Below are 24,079 nucleotides of genomic sequence, written 5' to 3' on the forward strand. Positions count from 1 at the left end.
TTTATTAAAAAGTTTTCTCTTCTTGTGTTCACGCCAGTGCAGAAGGCCTGACAGCAGACCCCTGATGTTAAGTCAAAGCATCAGCCCAAGCCGGGGGCGACAGCAGCATGGCTGACTCTCTCCAGACCTTTGAGACAAGTTGTTCAGGAGTTGATGCTCTCTTATCTTGCCACTTTCCCTTCTTTTTCTCTTCCATTTACACATAGAAATTGTGTCTTATTGGTTAAAAAAAAAACGAAAAATGAGAATTTGATCAAATGAAAGCAAGGTGAGGCTTTTGAATCAATAACAGTTCCAGGACAAATGAACTTCCTGGTGCTGCAAGACTTCTGTTGATGGAGTCATTAACAATCGTGTGGCTCATATGTCTCCAGGTGAGCTCTGATGTAGTGATCCAGACTTGACACTGGCAGGTTCTTATTGACCCGCCTGTCAGAGTGTGAGTCGATGCCACGAGCTAATGAAGTCATCAATCCTTCTCTTAATGAACCAAGATATAATGAGGCTGTGGAATCAGAGCTAAACGTTCAGTCTCGGCGTGTGTGTTTTACTTAACCTGCTGTTTCACCGTGAGGTGGAAAGTTACCACGCTCTCTTGTGTTTTGCTATAAAACGTTGCTGCTGATGAATCCTCCGTTGTGTTTGCACACATAGAATGACCTCTTTTGTCGGGCTGCACCTTCTTTTTATGTTCCTTGATAAGATAAGAGCAAAAGTATGGAATGTTTCCAAAAAGCAGGTTCGTCGCACTGATGAATAAGAAACAATAAATCTCAGATTGGTTTACGCAATCCGCGTTGCTATAGTAACAGATAAGCAAACAGGTGTCAGGCCCAACTGTATTTTTGAAATGAAGTGGTACACAGAACACTCACACCCACACATGATCAGACACACACGTGCTCAAACAAACACACTGTTATACAATAATAACGGCTTGTGTAGCAACTGATATGCGGGAGTGAAGAGTACAGGTTATGTCCCCTGGATGGAACTGAACTGTATCTTGAATACTGATTTTAAAAAAACTTTCTAAAATCCCCAACGCTCCATTTTTTAGGGTGCATTGATTCTATCCCAATGATACCTGCAACCATCCAGGTAATCCAGACTATTCTTGTCCAAGAGGGTGACCTCAATTTCCGATGATCAGTAATGAACACACAGCAAACTCTTTGCAAGCAGCAAAAAGCTTGCTGAACCTCACCCGGAAGAAACAATACCTCACCATGGTCATCCTTTCACAGGTGGTTTGCTCAGCAGAGTGCCATCTGTGGATGAAGCCGGATGAAGATTCATGGCCTCCTGGACAGGGAATAGAGTGCCTCTTGTTGAACTTTATCATTGTTATTGGTCTCGGCTGAGGTAAAAGTTTTACCAGCACTTAACAGTCTGTGTTTTGTGCAGGACTTCAAGTGTCAGGAACACGCGAGTGTTTTATCAGGTCAGTGTTAAAACTGACCATAGAGTGTGAGAAGTGTCACGGCAGGTTCTTTCTCTTCTCTCTGAATCAACCTGGTAATCAATAAAAGTGCTGAAAATTGTGCAGTGTAATGTGAGTAACGTGACCCCCTCACGTGCCACATTTGGTATAAGATTTTGTAATTTCACGTGTTCTCATTCTCATGTTAAGACGACGAAATTCATTTGCATCCAGCTCTGCCAGTCATCCGCTGCAGCATTTGACAGTTCAATGTCTCACCAAAAATGTAAGCTCCAGAAGCCAGACAGTGGTGTGTTTATTGGATTCAAACAGAGCAACCAGATGTACAAGGAATTATATTACAGTTTGATCCATTGTCCTACATCCAACCCTGGTTCCAGGTTTGTTGTTTAGAATCTCTAAAAGTGATTGTGTTGGTATATCGGCACTGATTGACACAGCAGTCATCCTTTAAGAGCACTGAGTTAATCTAACCAATAGGAAGCGTCACGAAGAGCGCGGGGCGGGACTTGAGGACCAGCAGTTAGTGTGATGCTCCACCTCCAGACAACTTGATCAGAGTCAGTAAACCAGCAGCTGAACTGGGACGAGGTGGTCCAGACTCGGTACACCGGGACCTGTAGCGAGTCTTTCCTGCATAGACTCGGTAAAACGGGGCCTGCTGCGAGTCTCAATTGCACAGACTTGGTGGACTGAGATCAGTTGCGAGTGCTCTCGGCTCCTGACCGGACCCAGTGAGCTCACCGCGGTCTCCCCCCTCGGATACGCACGGAGTTGTTCGTCCGGAGCCGAACGGGATCCGTTTTCCACCCCAATTTCTGCGACACAGCAACATTCGATCTCTGTGGAAATGTCGGAGAACAAGCCGAGCGACGACTCGAAGTTGTCCACGACGGAGCGGGTGGTGAAATGTAAGTGCAGGTTTGATTTATTTAAAAAGCACTTTCTCTGTGGCGGAAGGAGAAGGGTGTTAGCCGAGCCGCGGCAGGAGGAGGAAGTGGAGCCAACTCACGAAGCTTCGGTTCTGACAGCAGAGCTTCTGCTGCACGGCTGCATGCAGATGTTGCACAACTGCTGCATTACTGCCCACGGCGGGTTTCCCTTGTGCGTGCAGACCCCAACTCAGACGCATCCAGCTGGACCGACTTCCCCCATGGCCCGCCGATGCAATGGTCCTGCTCTAATCCACGTCCTAATACGTCAACTTGTCCAAATTTCAGATGATAAATTAGCATCTTGAGAGTCCGTTTTTTAAAACAACAGTCACGATAATTTCGTTCGAACGTCAACGAGGTCCATAAACGTGCTTTGGACCATCAGCATGAGACGCTCTCTCGCAAAGCTGAGTCCACAAGCAGTTAAAACCCAACTTGTGATTTTGGACGCATTCCACAAGAACAGAGTGAGCTCATCAGAATCCCCCATAATATCTAATAAATGCAGGATAGAGGCTTGTGTTTACAACCAGGGTCGAATAAGTACTTGACTGAGTCCAGGAGAAATGCTGAGCGTGGAAGGAGGAATAAAAGCCAATTTGTTGTATAAGAATCTGGATCTCCTTGTCATTACTTGTGGCCAAAAAGGAGCCTTAATATTCAATATAAATGCATGATATTACAAAGTTACTTATTCCTTTTTAATCTACTGTCTCCCATGCGTGTTGAATTTGACTGCCCAGATTCTTTACTCTCCAAAGTAAGTCAAATAATCATAGCTGAGATGTGTAATAAATTAAACCCGTTGTTACAGATGAGTAGTGAAAGTGTTTTTGTGTGAACAGATTAGTGGACAACTGCAATATTTGTAATAACACTGCAATGTCATGAAAATAACAAAGGAAAAGAGTATTATATATTGCATACATTTGATGAAATTGTTTTGTAAGCCATTACTCATGGATCCAAATATGTCTGCAATATTGAATAATATTTTACTATTGTGGCACATCACCATACTCATTTCTTTTTTATGCAACGGCTGTCCCCCCACGTTGCATCACGTAAACCACGTTAGACCTGAAGCATTAAGTGGCTCATAAGACATTATATGTCATTTATATGACATGTCATTATAAAACCCCAACCTGACATTGTTGATGTCTAAGAAGAGCGAGTCACAACACTGTTATGGGGAAGTGCTACAAGTGATAGGACAATGGTGTCATCATTTTGGTATTAGGTATTGGAGTCATGTTACAGTTGATATTGTCAGGACCTGGAAATATTTTACCTTGGCTGAAGGCTCGGTTCCTGCAGGTGTTTCAGTAAGATTTCTTAAAGAAGCAAGTGAGGGCTGCCGAGGGTGGGTATCGATATCTTGGAGTGGAATGCTTAATCAGGTTATACTATTGATTAGTGTGTCCTGAGTGTGGATGAATGTGTAGATGTGTGTGCTTCATCATCTTTCAGTACTTACTTTCTATAATTGTGACACGCCAAAGATGAGCGTTTTCTACTGTGGTGTGGAGCCTCTGTGGACTGGTGGTGGTGGTGGGCCTCCCCCGTCCTCAGATGAATCACTTCTGACATTTGACTTTTGAGGGGAGCCCTGAGATCAGACATGCGTGGGCTGGAGGCAAGGCGGCGGCGGTGCTGGTCGCTGCTGGAGGTCCCAGTCATTTATAGACCAGAACATAAACTTCTACCACACATGTGACACATATGATGGTGGCGCACTCAGAAACCGTGCTCTCCTAGACATTGCTAGTGCGATCGTTGGCATCATCAGTAGCTCTGCTTGTGTCAGACTGTAAAGAACGATTTTGGCCTGCTTCAAGTCTAGTGAGGTAAACTGTGAGCGGGGGAAAAGAAGAACTCAAACCTGCCTGGGCGTGGCATGGGTTGCTGTGATTGTGAATATTGACTCCATCATTGTTGTTGCCATGTCGTTGAGCAGACCTAGTATGGGTTGATAGAATGTACAGCTGGTATTTTGTATTTTGTGGGACCAGCTCCCATAGATGCAGAGTACTCAAATTTGTCCAGTGGTAAGTGCTGATGCAGTGTACTTCATGACTCTCAATTGGCCCAAAGCAAAGTGTTGTATTGCCAGGAGCTGACAGAGAAGTTCACCCTGATGCTGGGACCCGTTAAAGAAATTAAATCCTTGCCGTTATCAATTAAGTTGATCGGCTGTTAACACAGAAACACTCATTTCTCAACATGGTCATATTGATTGTGCACACAGCTTGCTCAAGTAAACTGAAATATAAACATCCAGGGATTCCATAAACGGCTTTAGATGAAAAAAAGAATGCATCAACAGTCATAGCAAGATATTCATCTCGATAGCATCAATGGCAATTCTTCTTGTGTGTTAAAACAATCTCACACTTACACACAGTGTTCCCCCAGGACTTTTGTTTCAGGCCCAGTTGTGCCCTGTAAAAAAGCTTAAACAGATGAGATGTGGGTCAGCTTATTGGCTCAGTCCACTTTGGTCATCAGTGTTGCAATCTCTCATGCAGAAATATTAGTGGCTCTCTTAACCCCATCAGGCCTCGATTAGACGCACTAAGCGACTGCTTTGGTGACACATGAGACCATACTCTGGATGATCAATGATAATTCATGTTTTAATACAGCAATGAGGAGTAGCAAAATTCTTTGTCAAATATTGCTGAAAACGTTTACCATTCTGGATCTGTGAATTACATCTGATCTTCATATTATCTATAAGAACTGTGTGTGGCTGTTAATATTGATAATGAATTATTGACTTGGTTAATATATGTATATGTTAAACCGGGGAACAAGCGTGATCCTGCCAAGATGTTGAGCGTCCTTGTCACATTAGATCAATGAAGTATTTTATTTACATTAAAGCGATCAGTGTGCCTTTTTTCGGCCACATGAATTAGTCCTGGCCACTTCTCCAGTGTTCTGGTCTCAGTTGCAGCGTGAAGCTCCAGGAACACCGGTGGTGGAAAGTACAGGGCATACTGTATACACAGCGCATCGATCACTTTAATGTAAATAAAACGCCTGTAATTGCATTACAGATGTTACGAGTTAATCTGGCGCTAAGCTTTACCACATTACAAAAACATGTTCAGAAGTCATGTTACACCTTACAATCATTATGTACTGATGATAGTAGTGGGTGATATTACAATATATATCGTACGTATATAATTTGTGACAGTCATGCTCAATATCACTTCCAAAAAAAGCAAGAGAGAAGAGTAAACTCTTTCTGTAATTTGTTGTGCAGTATGTTTTAAGCTGTTCGATGAAAAACTATATTGTGCGATATTGTTATCATGATATAAGATGGTACATAATGTGATAGAACTTTTTTTTTTTTTTCATTTTGCCATCCCTAGCTGGTCACATAGGTACTTTTTCTACAGTCTACAGATATTATCATGATCGGTGGCCCATAAATTGCTGCGCAACTAATACGATATCAGCTAATGTCCTGATTCAGATGTCAGGATCAGATCAAGTCTGAAGTGAAAAGAAATGTGCAGTCCTTGTTATTGTGTTGTGGTAATATCATGTTTAGGGCTGTCAATTGATTTCATTTTTTAATCTCCATTAATTGCACTCAAGATGAGTTGACACTCGATTAATGCCAAATGAATCACACATTTTGTATCTGTTCTGAATGTAGCTTGACAGCATCCGTAGTGTTGGGTCTTGTAGTAAACAAATGTTTGCTTTAGGAAAGTATTGTTGCCCCCCAGAGTATGGTGTGCACAGTTTGGTTGATGTGTACATATGCTTTACCTTAAGCTAATTCTCTTACTGTTTTTGACAAATAGAACATTGTTAAGTTATACTAATAGAATAGTTTAGCGGTTTCAAAAAACATGATTTAGATTTTTGCAAATGGTTGATATTTTTCTTGCGTGAAATAAACTGAGCAGAAGTGATACACTCTGAGGGAAATATCTGGACTATGTGGAATGTTAAGTAAGAAGATTAAATTAGAGCAAACCAATCGCTTATCGAGTCTTCAGGCGAGTCTCCGGACTTAATGACTGGTTGTTGGGCGTTTCCTTTTGTGCTGCTTAGCAGACCTGGAAATGTCACCTGCAGCAGAATCTGAGTGGAGAGACGATAAAATCAAACACCGTCATGTTCCTGCTGCGACCTGACTGTTGACAGCAGTGGCGGCTTTCTCCACCTGAGTGGGTGCACCTTCAGTGCTCATTAGATTAGAGAGGAATTAGTCTCTGTTGTGGATTTAGGCCACAGCAAAGCGGCGGATTTGGACAGATTAAGCTCCATATAGGGGGATGAAGGAGGCTGTGCTCTGAGGTTGTAATCTGACTCTGTGCATTAGCTGCTGCTGCGCTCGCTAATTCATGTGTACACATGGAAGTGACGAGGAAAACTATTCATCTGCTCAGTGTTTTTAGATTGTTCCCGACTCTCCAACTACAGTTTAGGGTTAAACAGGATGACTTGTTTGAATTCAGGGTTTGATCGGATTACAGCTAATCTAGAGTAGTGGTTAAAAATAAACACCAAAAAATTAAAAACATTTCAACATCCAGACACGTGAGAATCACTCGTGCTTTTGTGTAGGGCTGAACAAGTTGGGGAAATGATATAATGGAGATTTATGATGACGATTGCGATGTAGCAGGCAACATTTCATTTTTGCATTATTCACTCAACACAAGCAATAATTCATTCTATAGTGTGACCAACATGAAACCTGATGTGATCAACATATAAACACACACCTACATACATTGATGCATTCAATGATATGAATAACGCTCTATTTAACTGTTAAGGTATTGAATTGATAAAATAAAAACATTTCATCACAGAAGAAAATTGACTTCAAGCCTTGTAAACATGTAGTATAATTATCATTCACTTAGATAAAACCAGTGAATGGAACAGAGCACTGCAGCACCTGAGCACAATGGATCGCTCCGGCAGGAAGTCAGTCGATGAATAGCAAAGTGGATCTAGTACATTTTCAAAGTTCAACACTCTATACAGACCCTTCAAAATTTAGATGTCTTCTGAAAAACCTTCAGCAATCACCATCATGCTGTAGGAGGATGACCTTGAGCAAGTGCACAGGGTTTGTCCTGCACATTTGAATCAATATATGCATTCATAATTCTATGCTTTATATTCTTTGGACACCCTTTGGTTCTGTCGCATCTCGTCGGTCTAATATCTGTCGGTTTAACTCTTCATTTCTGTGGACTGTCACTATAGATTATATTATACATTTCCCTATCTGAAATGAAGATTTGTTGCCAGCAATTCAATTATCCAACCTTTTCAACGGAAGTGAAGTAATTCTTCACTCTGGCTTATGAAGTTGGTCTTGCGGTATTCTTGTGCTTCATTCATCAGTAATTCGCTGCACTTCAATGGATGACAGCAGAGAAGTTCTAATGCACACTGCAAAATGAACATGTTCTATACCCTGACACCTGGGGATACCAATCCCATTGTATACACAACGATCTGTTGTGTGTTCATTCTACTTTTTGTGTTGTTGTAGAGTAATTTCTTGATTGAAACAAACGTTAATTTAAATTAACAACACACTCATCGACCACATGTCCAGGGATTGAGTGTCTGGGGTCCTGGTGCGCTGTTAGCTGACTTTGACAACAGATCACGCTGCTAATTTAAAACCATAAACTCCATTTGCATTGGTTTCGCCTCCGGTTCGTTCTGGTTAGCTTTTTCTCTGTAAGCCTCTCTGTAACACTCAAATTCGGGCATTGATTTAAGGCCATGTGTCTTGTTTATCCTTGATGGAGATTCTTTTGGATTGACCACTGGCTCGCTTACTGTTGCTGCATCAGGAAGGCGTGTCTGCAGCGTCACAACAAGTTGTGTGATTTCCAAAGAAATGCCAGTTTTTTTTTGTAATTTTCACTTTTGTGATGTAAAAGACTAAAAACATTACTCATCATGAATGCATATAAATGGCCTATATAAATAATGACAATCATTTTTTAAAAAGTAGACTTGACGATCCAGACTTGACGATCCAGACGACCAGCCAATCATTGTGATGTCATGAATGGCCAATACATATCGTATGACTCCACCAACTGATCAATCGGTGCGGCCCTATTTCTGTGTATAATGCTCATGCCACAGATACACAAAGATAGATAATTTGTGTTTGCTTTTGTTGACAACTACACAACTCTTACAAACACACCACAAGGGATTCTGACTCTTTTTCTCCTACATTTGAGACTTAAATCTCTGTTAGAATATTGACTGGAAAACAGTTTAGTAGCAGCAAGAGAAAGCTAAAGTTGGCCACTTCATGATCCCCTGCAAGCAAGCCAAGCTGGTGGACTGGAGTTTGGATCGGCTTGCGCCAATCTAGGATCTGTATGCTACATTAATGTCCTGCTGATACTAATATTCAACCAAAATACACCTGCTTTCAGGGTGCGGTGTATGCGGTGGGTTGCAAAAATACCACTTCCAATGTATTGAGGTAACACTCGAAAAACAGACCAAAAGAAAGGATGTGAGAGACTCTGAGGTTCATTATCACTTATCTGTTTTTACTTGAAAAACTCTCAACAATAATATGATTACCTCCTGGGACTCTGGTTTGGTCAGATTGTGGTTCTGTCTAGATGAGGCTTTCAGACCTATTATCCAGTGATGAACACATGACTGAAAGCCAGTTAAGTAAACTTGAGTCATGTATGTAATATTCATTATCACAGTAAATTGTAAGTGAAGTCTGGACACTCAAGTACACACCACTACTGACTCTCAAATAATAATTATCTAGTCTATGAATAAATTGTAAGAGCCCACTAACTAGGGAAGTGTTTTGGAATAACGTGCAGTCAAAAAGTAAATAAATAAATAAAATAAAATAACAACAAGGCTGTTCATGAATTCAACAGTCTCACGGCCGAGGGGAAGAAGCTGTTAAAAGGTAAATTGAAGTCAAAATCAGGGCAGTGCCGGGCAGAGCTGTTCTGTCTCTCTCTCCATTTATTCTTATTATTATTTAACCAATATTTAAAAGCATTATTTCTTGATTTTGTAGATGAATAAATAAATTGAGGGGCTTTCTCCAGCTCATTTCTAGGCCTTTAAAATATTATTGGACCCCAGTGGAGCACTGTGGTGAAATTCTTCATCTCCACTCCTCGAATGCTTCAATATGTTGGTCACAATTTCAACTATTCTGACCGGTCAGCTGATGAGTCTGCTTTATTGCTCACCACGCTGCTAAAAGATAATGACTTTTTACATGGTGCCCTTCATTCTTTTTGTACAGCAGAGTTCAATCTGATCAGTGTTTCGTGTGTAGAGACATTTGCATTAAAAAAAAAAAAAAAAAACTTCCCCCATTTCCTGTTGTGTAGTGATGGGTGATAAAGACAAAAAAAAGTATCTAGAAAAATTTCAGACGATCATGAGAAACAATTTCATTCTACTACGTGTTTGGCACACAACATTCTATCTTAAAGGCCCCACTGTTTTGTGATGAAACTAACAGTGGTCTAATGCTCTACTGAAGTTTGTCTCCAACATCATTTGGTCATGTTTAAATGTAAAAATTGTGGTTGTGTTGGACAGCGAGTGAGATGTTTGTGTCTCCCTGGTGGCAAGCGAAAAACATGGCAGAGAAGTCGAGTTTATTATTGCCAGTAAGCTCAACATCTGTTGCTGTTGATGTGACTTAACAATCTTTTTAGGGAGAATGAAGTTGAGGCGGGGGTGTTTTTTTTTTCTCCGAGCGGCAGTGCTGCAGGAAACCCTGCATATGTTGATATGACACTGCTGTCGGAAAGATTATTAGGAAGACTATCTATCAAACCATCTATCAAAACCAACACTGACTCTGAGTCTCAGTCTACACTGTATGTACTATACACTATCTAGAGTATGTAAATTGAGAACCAGTGCATAACTTGCAATTCCATTCCCGCGACTGCTTGTGTTTATTGAATTTATCACGGTTGTCCGGATACATTTTCATTATGGGGATTCTTTTCAGTTGTAAATTGTGTTTGAAGTTTTCCTCCATTCCCACTGTTATGTATTCATCACGATCAGAAATAACAAATCTTTTGCCGTCCGATGACGCTTAGCTATACTAGGTGCTATTTCCTCCTCTCAAGATCAACCACCAACTTTTTTATTGGAGATTATGGGTTTAGTGTGGAACCCTGCGTGACCTTTATGGAGAGGAGTTTGTTAATGGGCTTCTTCTTCTGCTCTTGGATTTTTCCCTTGAGGGGTTACTATGGAAAGCTAATGCTCCACCTTAGCTTTTCTTGTGCCTCCTCCTTCCTTCAAATGTCTGTCCTTCAAATCCTCCTTCATCACATCCATAAACCTCAGTGGTCGTCCTGCTCCCTTCTTTTGCCAAGTACCTCCATGCCCGTCGTGTCTCTCCTCTCCACATGTCCAAACCACCTGAGCCCCAACCCTAGCAATTTATATATAAATATTGCGTGTTAATCATAACAATGTGAAATGCTGAACTAACTAACATCTCTTTTGCATGGGTCGATCTAATATGAAGGATGGGCTTATATCTGTGCTGGAGGCTGTCAATCTGCAACGTCACGTCACGTCTTTCCCAAGATTTGATGGAGGAAACATTTATGAAGCTATAAGCTAAAGCAAAGCATGATCATGATTTCAGACTTTCTGCGTCCCACAGCTCAATATTTGAAACGTATAAATAAGTCAAAGGGGGTGGAAATGCAGTACATTCCCACCTTAACTTCATAGTCTCGGTCACTACTAATATCCTCATTGATCATTAGATTTTTCTCTTGGCACTGCAGCCCAACTTTTGTACGCAAGATAGGCGGGGTAACCACATAGAAGCAGTGAGGCTGTATATTGACCTCTATAACCGGCGACATCAAAAATTAATAGAGCTTGTGAAAGTCTTAGTGGTGATCTCACATTTAAATGTTGAGGTGCTTTACTAGTGAAGTGGCATTGTCTTGTAATCCCATGACATAGCATTTGCGCATCATTTTTAGCAATAGTTCAAACAAACTCCAACATAGAAAGGTGGTGATGCAGGCTCTGACCCTGTAAACGCTGTAGTTGTTTAGTTGCTGCAGTCTTGACGTTGCTTACCGTGGTGTAGCATTTACATCAAGTAGGTTAAAAAAAGACCAGAGCGGGTCTCGCTTGTGGCCGCTGTGTATAGTCTTGATTAAATGGTCTTGCATCCCTGGAGACTCACTGTTCCCCTATGCTGCAGTCTACTGGACTCTAGTGGCCTTAAATGATCTTTAGCAAATTTGTCAGTGATGAATCTTCATCCGCCTGGATGAAGATGAAAACGCAGCAGATAGATTGAAAAGGACATTGCGTTTTACCCATCAGGTCACACAGTGATGTCAGTTCATTCATAGATGTGGTTTTATCCAACATGCAGCTCTTCCCTTAATTCATCCTACTGCTTTGCAAGCTGAATTTATGGAGTCACAGGATACGCTAATGTAGAACCCCAGAAAAAACTGACTGCAGCCCCACCGTATGGTTGTGCGCTAGCGCCTGTGTTAGCTGGAGTCAGTATATCTGCAGAGTCACAAATCATCGACAGTCTGGTGGAGAGTGGGGGAGGGTATATGGGGATTGTGGAGGGGAACCCTGGACAGGCTGCTGGTTTATTTCGGAGGCTGCTGGAAATCTGCTAGTGAGGCCAAGAGGATCAAGTCTCACTCACGGGGCACTCGCCGCCGCTTTCATCTGAATGTCTTTCAGTTGGTTTATTTTTAAAGACAATGATGACCATTTTCATCACCACTTCTATTATGTGTACTATGTAAAATGTCATTAAACAACTATCTGATTTTCTTTTTTTCTGGGCAAGAACACATTCAAAATGATTCGGTGGAATTCAACATTTACTTCATCGGAATGCTGATTTCTATGTCCAGTCTGTGATGCTGCTGTTTATTGATCCCCATTGTGAAATTGGGTCATTCGCAGTAACATAGGGACATAATGGTTCTGACTGTTCATTTTTTTTCGACCTCTTCACAATGTAATTCTCTGGAAACATCTCTCATAGTTCAGTGATTATTGCAGCGATGATGTCATCAGCCCACTGCAGACGCTGAAGACTTGAGATCTGATTAAAGACCAAATTATTTAATAAGATCACCATCAGTCTTTGTGCATGGTTCTATTCATTTAGCAGCAGATGAGAACAGATGCTTCCACTCTTCTCAACCTTTTCATCTTATTTCCTGCTGATATTCACACTCAATTGTATACTCGTGTACAGATGGGCTGTGGGTGGAATTGATTCTTGGATGCCTTGTGATTCGGACCTGAATAATTGTAAATCGATTCACTAATGTCCAAATTCAGTTTATTTAAATGTATAATTTAGTGAAATAGATAGAACTATAGAGTGGTAGACTCTGTCAGTCAGTCACCGGCCTTAAGAGGAGTTCCATAACAACACAACGATCACACACTGTAGGCTGTCAACCAGGATGCTACTCACCAATCATCATAATAAAAATACACTGTTTTTCCCTTTGTTTCTGGAGTTGAAGAACATTGTACTTAATATACTTAAAGCATTGTCTTGACGTGTACCGTCTGTGTACGTAGCGTGTGCCATGCACTTTTGGGAGTGCGTCCACTGAAGTCAACATCTGTCTTGCAGCCATCTCTTAGTCTCTCCGTCTGACCTTTTATTTATTCATGTCACCTTTGGGCACATTTATTGCAGGATTGTTGGAGAGAAATCAGTTCAAGAGCCTGTTTTACAAGATCAGATCAATGGTTTCTCATTGCCTCTTAGAGATGATCTTTCTCCTCACTGCTGTGGTTACTGATCATCTGCTGTTTCCTTGACTCCCTCCAGACTTATGTAAAGATCACAAGTATCAATGTTGGCATTTGCTCACTAAAACCAAGTTGAGTGTGTACATGTCTGCGGCTGGGTGGGTGTGAGAATCGTGTGAAAGGTCATCTGGACACGATTCCTGATATGAACTAACACAAAGTGACGCTTGATAAATCTTTTAGCACCGTTTCCAACTTGAGGCTAACTCATGTGGATCCTAATATGAAAGGGAGTCTGAATATGAGAATCTTAATCACAGCTGCGTGCATGCGCACTCTGCTGCTGCGCCTTGTGTGTGTGTGTGTATACACAGCTGGAGGTGAGATGAGGCCACCAGGTTTATTTATCCTGGCTGGTTAATTATAGCTCACCTGTATGTGTGTGTGTGTGTGTAAATAAAACATGTTGGCTGCGTCTCGTTGACCAGTTCAAATACTTTATTTCACCTGCAAAGAAGGGCGTGAAACTGTCATTTTACTCTTCACAGATGATTTACCGCTAGTCACTTGTTTTCCAGTGATATCACCTGCTTTGCACCCGTTTGAACAAGCGCTTGATAGAATTGTGCAGCGGTATTCTGTCATCTTTCTTTGGAAGCTCTGGGCATGTTGGATTTCTTCTACACCAAAACGATTTGGGCTTAACATGTCTTTTTTTTTTTTTTAATTCATCACAGATTGCTAGTATTTGATTGCATAACCCAGTAAGCTGAATATGACATTCCCCAAAAATGTCTGCGATTTTGTTTTCAGCTCCTTTTAGGACCCACATGAGGGGAAGCGCTGGAGAGGTTTGTTTGGATATCCTCCACTACACTTTCAGGATATATTTGGGACGGAAAGAGCGATTGAGGGAGAAATGACTACATCTGTCGGATGCACACCCTACTTGTATATCATTAGTTTTCTTTCAGTTAACTGTCACTCAAACTGTGTGGATGAGTGGGTGTCACCCATGAGTGCACAGTCTGTTTGAAGTGGATCAGGAAGGGAAGACGGTCTCTCTCTCTGGCATATTGTGCACATGTGTGTTATTTCTACAAGCTCATCGCTGCCTCTGTGTGCCAGCTCATATGGGTCTTTGTTGGTAATTAAAACATCAGCACACTCTCACATCAGAGGACACACAGAGCTTATGGAAGAGCACCAAAAGCACCTTGTGCACCTGTTATCATGTGATCACGGTCCTAGCCTCTATCAGCTAGTGTGTCCCTCCTTCTGTTGGTCTAAATAGCCGGCGCTGTCGTCCCTGTTTAGACTGTAACCTGACCCTCCACAGGAATGTGACGAGCACTGGGACGGTTAAATTGAGGTACAAAGTTGTCGGCTGTCGCCAGATCCAGTGTCTTTGAGCAACTCAAGAACCACGACCAGAGACTCCATGTCAGTGATATGTCAATAAGGCCTGCAGACCTGTGACCAGATGCCAACAATACGATCGTCACGGGCTGACTTTTGCTTGTGTTTAGACAAAAAAGAAAATAGAATCAAATACATTTTGTCGTCACTATATTGAGCTCATATTAACAGCTGTTTGGTCAAGGACACTGAAGTGAAGCCACAGTTCCTCGAGGCACTCAAGCTGTTCCATGTTGGCCCAGGACCAGTGACCTGATGGTCAAAGGCTTGTGAATCCAGATGTTAACCGGCGTGGAGAGCTCTTTTGACACTGCTTTGACTCAGATTATCCTGACTTTTAACAGGCCAAAAAGCAAGAGTGAAATTACATTGATGGACTAATCCAAGGTTCTGACAATGAGTTTGTGCATATCAACATGATCTTGACGTGGACTTGGACTTTGCCAGCGACTCTGGACTCTGGGTCCACCCTCCTCTAATCTCCCGGCTGTCAGTGAAACTGGCACAGATGGCGTTCCTCTCCGAGTTTCCCAGCCAGTGAATTTTCAAAGTGCTTCCTCTGCATTATGGAGGTCAGCTGGCGGCAGAGCGGGATGATTTACACTGCAGTCACTTTTAGCCCTGGGGAGCAGAAGGGGGAGTAGCGGGTGAGGGTGGGGGGATTGCGTAATAGCAGTCACTACCTGAGTGATCGGTCAGCTAGTTCTGATCCATGTAGCTCCTCAGGGGATGAAGGCAGCGGTGTCTTGGATAAAGGGAGGAGATGTGAGAGCTATGCTGAGTCAGAATTCCGATGCACTTGCTATTTGTGTGGTTGTCACTGCAGCCACACCCACACTGGCTCGAGGAGGAGGCCGAGGTTCCGTCGGAGCCTCCCCACTGCTCTTCCACCTGTCCCTACAAACCCCCATCCAGGAATCTCTCCTACTCTCAGTATTCATGTGGACGTCTATAAAAGATTTTGCAATTAGTTGATTTCTATTTGCATTTTTTTCCACACAAAGGACAGGGTAAACAAGTGTTACTTTTGGCCTTAAGACCAAGGGAACTAAAAGAGACAAACAAGAAACATAACGTAAATAAAGATAATGTTCAGTTTCATGCCTCGCCCACTGACAAAAGTGCTTTAGAGAGAGGCATGTAGTGTAATTTGAGTTTAGACACCCAGTCACTCAATAACATGCTGAAGTCTAACTCAAGTCACCTGGTGCACGAGCCCTAATTCGGGGGATATGAAATCAGCTATTTCGAGAAGCTACATAATGGATTTGACCGTCCACTTGAAGTCTGGGATGCATACATGTTTGGGACCACAGAGCAACTCATTTGAAGTCTTCCAATTCATGAGTCCGCAACACAAAAATAGAAATTGAAAAATGAATGATGGGAACTCGAGCTGGAATTGTCCGAACATGTCCTCTGAATGCATTTTAACACTGTCTCTCTTTTTGTCTGGTGTTTATGTGACAACCAGTAGAGCTCTTACGTTTGTGGAAAGTGAGGTTCACTGAGGATAGACTTGTAGTGTCCTCAAAACCCTCAGAGGCAGCGATGTTGTGTAATAAAACAGCTGTCGCAGATATCCATGGAATTCTGCCTCTCCTGAAAATCGTCGTACCAACTGCATGGACGGATGCTGCAGTGATGAGAGCAGCATTCACACTAAACTCCCATTCATCCTTCAGTCTCCTCTTTGTGAAGTCTAAAGCTGATTACTGCGCCTCCTTTAATGAAACATAATCCTGTTTCACGCCTTCGTCACGGAGAGGGAAGATGCGGAGGAGGAGTGGGGAGGTGGGCTGTAACACCGTGAAATCTTCAATGCTTTCCTCTCTGTCAGGTTTTACAGAGATGTTGACCTTTTTGCTGTCACCTGCCAACTCGATATTTACCTGGAGGGGGCTCACGTTCACACCTGTCAGTAACACATCCCTCTCTTTTCTCACTACTCGTGTGACAATTTCGCTCATTGTTCATTCCTCCCTGTTTGGCTAATCAACGTCTAAAGGAGAGGTGTCCTTCACACCTACCTGTTTTGGAAACATGAATTCAAACTTCCTTTCAACGATTTAGAAAATCAGAAGGCAAAGTAGATGCAGTCAACTCAAAAAAACAGCTTCTGTCATTCAATGAATATGTTGGCTCATTGCAAGAAGATCTTACCTTGACCAGGTATTCTCACGCTGTCAGACTGCATTGGTTCATTGGTTGGGGGCTTTGTTCATATGAGGCAGCTGCAGGAGTTGTTTGATTTATTTCATTTATTGTTATTATTATTTGGCAGTGGTCCCAAGTTTATCTTGCTTATTTATTTGTATTTAATAATGATATAGGATATATATTTTTTCATTGCATTATCTGTTTTGCTGATGCTTTTATCCAAAGAGACTTATGGTGGATTGACATGAAGTGCATCTGTGTCAGATGTATTATCTACGTATGACATCTCAGTTGTCACGCTAATGTAGCATGGTGTTCATGCTCATGCGTCACGCCGTCATCTTTGTTTGTTTCTTGAGCAATACAAGGCTGCGAACAGGATTGAAATATGTACTGCATCATGTTCATTGGGCACCTGAACTGGCTCCATTTTGGGAAAAAAAATTGTATAAGAACAGCTTTGTCTCCACTGGCAAAAAAATAATCTGGTTTATTCCGATATCATCACCGTCTAGCGGGTATTTTTTAGACTAATTTCCAACCAAACTTTTGTGTAGGTAAAACAGTCCTTTTAGTTTTGGTGAGTTTCCTCATTTATTGTCCTAGTTTGTTCCACAGCAGTTATTATTCTTGGTGTGTAAACATTTTAGAGCACATTTATTTGGTTCTGCATATTTTACGGCAACTATAAAACAGTGAGGTAAACGTTGATGTTCTCAGAGTGGAAATAAAAGTTTGAAATGAAACGTCACGTTAGCTGTTAGCTCTGCCACGCCGACAATCTTTGGCTTTTCCTTCAGACAACGAAACACTCCACCATTCAGCCAGGATGTTGTGTGGTCGGTTTAGGAGCAGCTCTGTATTGCAACGTCCTCACTTGGGCAGATCGTCTACATGTTCTAATATTGTCATATCGCACACCCTTATCTCAAAGGACCAGATTTGTTGAGGTGAGAATGTGTGGTTGCACACGACATTCCCAAACCTGCACATGGGATAAAACAAATGTAAAAACAAATGAACAGGATAGTGTGACATAGTTCTTTTATTCATTGTTACCAGTTAGTGACGCAACTCTGTGTCACTTGACTTTAGGGAGCTTGTTTGAAGAGCCAATTTTTCTTCAGGGTTTTTTCATGTTTGTTTTTCACAATTTAACTTATAATTTTAAAGCTCATCAAGTTTAGAACTCTGCTGCTGAACAAATATTGGAATTTCCCTCCATGTGTCAGCTGTAATTTTGAATCTCAGTGATGAGTGCTGATCATGTTGTTCAATAGGAATTTAAAAGTATGTTCATTTCTTGTTGCTTATTTATCATATCATCAGCAAAGAAAAGTGTTCACTTCAATTTTCAGCGACGCCCATTCGCCCTCTTTCATTGCACGCATGAATTTTCGTCTGTTCACTCATCACTCTTTCGACTCCCCCCATACCTCTACATCCCCTTATGCAGTTCTCCAGCAGTTATTTGCATTATGTTCAGTCATTTTTCTAATAAAGGGACGCCCCCTCCAAATACCGACTCCCTCCCTTCCCCTATGCAGTAGCAGCCTCCCACGCTCATCCCACTCCCTCTCATCCACTGGTCCTCCGACTCGCGTTCACTATTACCTTTTTGTTACACGTACCTCTCCATCTCACGTGTACCTCTTTTCCTCCTCCCAGCCGCGCACCTCTCACCTCCTAATTCTCCCCTCTGCTCTTCACTTATTTTCCCTCCTTTCTTTCCTTTCCCTAACTTCATTGCTCCCTCTCTGTTTTGCACCCCCTCATAAAGACTCCTAGTTCCCAAGGCTGTAGGCAGCTAACCCACAGACACACACACACACACACACTGGGCAGTGATGTTGATTTCAAAACTAACAACCGTCCTGATGTAACATCTATGCTGATGTTTGATGGATGAAAGAGTCGGCGGTGCTGTTTCCATGGCAACCACATCTAATATCTCTGCGCTGCAGATGATAACGGACAATCAGAGACTCGAGACTTTGGTTAACCAGCATGAACTGCGACTAATTAAAACAATATAACGGTGCTGGTTCATGGACGCAGGATGGCGAGCAGAGCTGTAATAACGCTGCGTCCAGATCTCTGCGTGTTAATGAGAAGATTTGAGTTGACTAGGATCTGAATTCATTAATATTCGATAAGGGTAATTAATACACGTGTCATTATCTGAGGTCTTTCGGGGGACTGTTTACTGCGATGGATAGTAATTCGCTTGATAATAGATGTTGAAACGGATAGGTTGTGGTGACTCCGACGAAAGACCCCCGAGGAATGTAACTGGATGGTTGAATAGACGGATGTTAACTGCGGCGCTGGTTCACTTCATGCTGTAGTGATTAACGGTGTAGATGGTGTCCAGATAAATTAGAACATCATAGTTACATCATCGTGGGTAGGAATCCTGAATACTGGTGCGGAAGATGCCTGAGCTGATACTGTATTGTTGATGGATAGAATACCTGGTGTTAAAAGAATACACAGAGAATGTTCAAACAAAATAATGGATGGATTTTTAAACGGGAGACTCGAACATTTAAGCTGCTGTCTGATTCATATTGAATCATCAGCAACATTCAAACTAGTCATCTCTTGTGTTTTTGAGGTTTCGGTCTAAGGCAATGTCCTGTCCTTTTACACTGATGCTGCAGCTGTGAATGATTTATTTTGGTTAGCTCTGGGGTTTGAAGTCATTCATCATTAAGCATTTATTTTACTTTCATGTCGTCTGCCATTCTTTCTAGACTCAATTGGTTCCACTTGTGTGGAACAGATTTGTTTGTTTAGTTAATTCTGTGGTGCCTTGGAGCAGGTGAGCAGAATGACTGACACCCAGGTAAATATAGATGCTTGTTCTGTCAATCAAAGGTACTGAACACAGTAGGCTCTCTGATGATTCAGATCAGCGATTCAGATGAACTCCGCTGGAGCTCTCACCTCAGTGGCTCCTGCTGAGTCTCAAACTTCGAGGCCTGAGTCAGCCGTTTATTCTGAAATGTGTTCTCTGTTTCTCCTGCAGCTGTCCCTTTTCCTCCATCTCATCGTCTGACTGCTAAAGAGGTGTTCGACAGCGAGGGGAAGCCCAAGGTGGATGTCCTGAAAGCCCACCTGACTAAGGAAGGCAGAGTAGAAGAGTCTGTGGCGCTGAGGCTTATTGGTGAAGGGGCTGCGATCCTGCGCGCTGAGAAAAACCTGCTGGACATTGAGGCCCCGGTCACAGGTGAGTTGGTTACACAACAGCAACTCTTGCAACAGTTGATGCCAGAAAAACCAGAAGGTCACGCTACGTGGGCAGACTCTCAAACCCAATCAATAAGAACCTAAATAAGTTCTTTGCCTCAACTTAAGTGAAACTTTATGCTTTGCAAAGTTTTCTATTTCTCAGCCTTGAAACCAGGGGTGTCCAAATGACAATATAATGAAGCAATGTTAAAATGGGGTTAATCGACGTGGACCAAATTTCATATCTCGATATCGATAAGATTCTATTTGACAATGGGTTTAGAGATTGTGAATGTGAAACAAGCGGATTTAGGAAGTCAGATGTCTGCCATTGGCTAGATTTAGGCTCTGGTCAGCGGCAAGCAGGGAATGACCTTGCTTGGTTGCTCTTTTGTGTGCATCGGAGAAGGGTCCAGTTGCAGTCGGGGCAATTCCGTCACGGCATAAGAAATGCCCATGGGGGCGTTTCTGTAATGCATTATTGACCAATCGCGTGTCGTTATACAAATGAGTACTCTGCCATTTCCTTTTCCTGGTATTTTTCTCCTTTTCTTCCTTTTCGTTTATCGAACGCCTTCGAAACATCCGGTCTGCGATATGGGTGTGTCCGTTTGTGCCTGCAGGTGGATGACACCTGTACATTTTAAGGGCAATGCTTGCCTAAAACAAGACGGTTACCTTTACATGCAAGACCAGAGGTTGGAGTTGAGCTTGTGGATTGGGCAATATTAGAATCTTGAATATTTATGTGCCAATCTAAACACGATGAGGATAGATCATTGATTTTGTGATATTAATATTTTGAGGGTTCATACCTCGATAACGATATATCTTTCAGCCCTAGTTTAAACTTGCAGCTGTGGTCCGCCCTCACTCCTCCGTGCTACGTTGTTTGTGCTCCGGGCATGGCTTAGGGCAGACCTGGGCAAAGTGCGGCCCGGGGGCCATATGCGGCCCTTTTCCTGTGTTTTTGCGGCCCTCATGAGGTCGGACTAAAACTATACAACTGATAAGTAGTCATTTTTCGGACTATTTTTTGTCTTGTTTCTTTCTTAGCATTACTATTTCAAGAATGATTATAACATGTTCAGGACTTAAATTTCTTTTCATCTGCCATTTTAGTGAGTATTTTTTGTTCCTCAAAATACATGAAAAGAAAATTGAAAATATATATTCTAATTTCCTTTTAATATTTCATAGATATTTTTGCTCTAGTTTCATTATTTATATTCAACTTAAATTGCATAATTGCCTAATAAATGCAATATTTTTATAGGTTTCATGCCATATTTGCACTTAATATCTTTGCTTCCATTGAATGGTTCGTTCTTTGTTACGTAAGATTTTTTTTTGTCCCGTCATGTTTCTTAGTCATCGCCGCCTTCCTTTTGGCATGATGGCCCCTCACTACTGTCACAGTTTATAATGTGGCCCTTTAGGAAATTTAACTGCCCACCTCTGGCTTAGGGGCTCCTCATCAGATAGTTTAGCACGTGTACCTGCTGCTAATCCCACCCACCCCGCTTACACACGTTGTACTGCAATGCCATTGCGAGGACATTTCAAACAGCGACAATAACATCTTAAAAAATGTTTTTACTTGTTGTGATGCTGCAGAGACGCCGACCTGCTGCAGCAACGGTTAGCCAGCTACGATGGTGGTCATTTGACAATACTTCTTTGTCAAGGAAAATGATAACTGCATTGCAATTGGCAGTGTGTGGACCCCCAGATCCAGCCGCAGAGTAATAACAATACCTTTGCCTCAAATCACTGCACCGGATTTGACCACTCCCAAGAGGCTAACCGAGCGAAAGCTAACTGGAGCGAACCGTAGTCGAAACCAATGCTAATTTGACGCGCAGACGTGTTCTGTTGTTGAAGATGTAGCTTTCTGCAGCTGATAACACACGTGGACCCCAGCTACTCATTCTCTGGACATGGAGTTGATGAAAAGAAGAGCGGTCTGGTCAGGCAACATTCTGGTATTTGACAAGTGATGACTGAAGTCTGTTTTGTGGGTTTGTTCGTTGTTCACTAAAGTTTTTTTTATTTTATGTTCAATACTTTGCATTTTATATTGTATGTTTTTTATTTTGCTTTAAACAAAACAAAATGAAATATATTGGCAAAAATCTGTATCGACCTGATTCAACATAAAAAAAAACGGGCCAAAAACAGTGCGTCCCTAATTCTAAAGTGCTCCACTGGTGTCTGATTCCTTTTTAAAAGCCTCTGAAAGGAGCAGGATTGGGCCAATCAGGCAGTCAAATTCAGTTTGGTAGCTATTTTGAATGAAACTAATTTGTGTCTGTAGAAATTTCTTGTCTGTGATGTACAACATTAGGTACAGTACATGCACTGATATAACAGACAGTTCTAGCGTTTTAAACAAAACCAAGGCTAAATAATGCTAAAGTTATTTCTCTGCTCCAGTCAACAGTGTTGTGAATAGATAGCAGATATCTCCGCGCGTTTGTAGATGATGTTTCTCTGTGAATTATTAAGACCGTGGCATTGAAGAACGGGGTTAATGGAATTGAGCCTGTTATTGTGGGTTTTCACAAGTTTGAGGTCAGAATCCCTGCTTTGTGAAATTTGTTTTGTTAGTAACAATGGAAATACTGTGTATTTCACATCATCAGTGCAGGTCAAGAATGTGAATAATATTTTCAGGAGTAAGAGAAACAAAAAAGCAGAGAACTCTATGTTTTGATCATTGATCTTGTTGGAATTAATCCTCTGTTTGCTTTAGTGAAGTGAATTGTTACATGAGTGCTAATTTATGTGTGCACGCTTCCTCTCCTAGTGGCCTTGCTCCCTGACCCCACCTGCTTGGTGGGTGCATATTTCTCAGCTTGTGTGTCACTTCCTGATCAGAGGTCAGGTGGTGGGTCTTAAGAACTGAAGGTGGTGATTTATTTTGGTGTATTGTCATAGCAACCTCATGTACTCAATATAGAGTAAGTCATAGGTTCAATACTCTCACCATTAGAATCCAAAATATAATATAATAATCCAAATAAGTGTTTTGTAATGCGTTATTAAAAAAATAATCTACTTAACATTTCCAACTATTCTTGTTTTTCCCCCAAAATATCAATATGCTCATTCACTCAGAAATTGAAAGAAATGACAAAATGCATCAGTCACTAAACTGTGATTTCATACGGTTGATATTCTCAGCTGACATTCAAAGGAATTTCGTCAGCCGTTTCTGAATCTGACTCGGGTGCTTGTTAGCATATAAGCCTTGACTTCTGACCCCGGTGTTCCCCAGGGACTCATGGAGAGCTGGGTCATTCTCGGGTTGAGTTTTGCGATCCATAAGGTGATTTGTGGTTGTTCCGTTTTTCTTTTCTGGAGATGTTTTCCTCCTGGTATCGGTGATGAAGTGATGGAAAGAAGTGTGCAAGTCTTTTTTTTCATCCAGTAAATTAAAAACCACAGCTTGAAAAAAATTTTTATAAGTGAATGTTCTTTACAGTCTCAGATCCTTCTGTGTACTTTTTAGTCCTTTTTATTTCAAGATTTGAAGTTTGAAATCAATCAATCAAAAATATTGATGACCTGCATGACTCCTTGGAAATAATGCACAACTGGATTTGGATTCTCACTGAGCTTGGAGCTTCTCTGGATCCTCCTGTTGAAGCCTGCCAATAATGTGACGGAGGATAGTGGAATTCAGCACAACCAACTGCCAAATTAGAGAGAAGCTCCTCGGGGAGTTTGAGTCAGCCCTGCAAAAGGAATTCCCTCATTCTATAACCTTTTATTTCTACTAGCCTCTTGATTCCATTGTGTTCACGGGGAATGCAGTTTGACTTTGGTTGTGTGTTTCAGTGTGCGGTGACATCCATGGTCAGTTCTTTGACCTGATGAAGCTGTTTGAAGTAGGAGGATCGCCTGCTTCTACACGCTACCTGTTCCTGGGAGACTACGTCGACAGAGGCTACTTCAGTATCGAGGTGAGTCCACAGTGGCTGCATGTCTGACGGAAAGAATTCCTGTTTAATGCAATTCTTTCAGGTTTTCTATTGAACCCCAACATAACTAGATCAACAGTACTGCACTTCTT

General features: G+C 41.8%; 1 protein-coding gene across 2 annotated transcripts in view; it reads left to right on the forward strand.

Annotated features, from left to right (window-relative positions):
- The first annotated feature begins 1,997 nt into the window (after positions 1 to 1,997).
- The window catches only part of LOC128755332 (protein phosphatase 3 catalytic subunit alpha), a 41,004-nt gene continuing 18,922 nt past the window's right edge, over positions 1,998 to 24,079 (forward strand). For both annotated transcript variants that reach the window (XM_053858627.1, XM_053858628.1), the window contains exons 1-3: positions 1,998 to 2,355; positions 19,799 to 19,999; positions 23,845 to 23,969. In XM_053858627.1, coding sequence (XP_053714602.1) covers positions 2,295 to 2,355; positions 19,799 to 19,999; positions 23,845 to 23,969 — 387 coding nt within the window. In that variant the 5' untranslated portion in view covers positions 1,998 to 2,294. The remainder of the gene's footprint in view (positions 2,356 to 19,798; positions 20,000 to 23,844; positions 23,970 to 24,079) is intronic.

The sequence above is a fragment of the Synchiropus splendidus genome, chromosome 3 (assembly GCF_027744825.2).
Source record: "Synchiropus splendidus isolate RoL2022-P1 chromosome 3, RoL_Sspl_1.0, whole genome shotgun sequence".
Taxonomy (NCBI): domain Eukaryota; kingdom Metazoa; phylum Chordata; class Actinopteri; order Syngnathiformes; family Callionymidae; genus Synchiropus; species Synchiropus splendidus.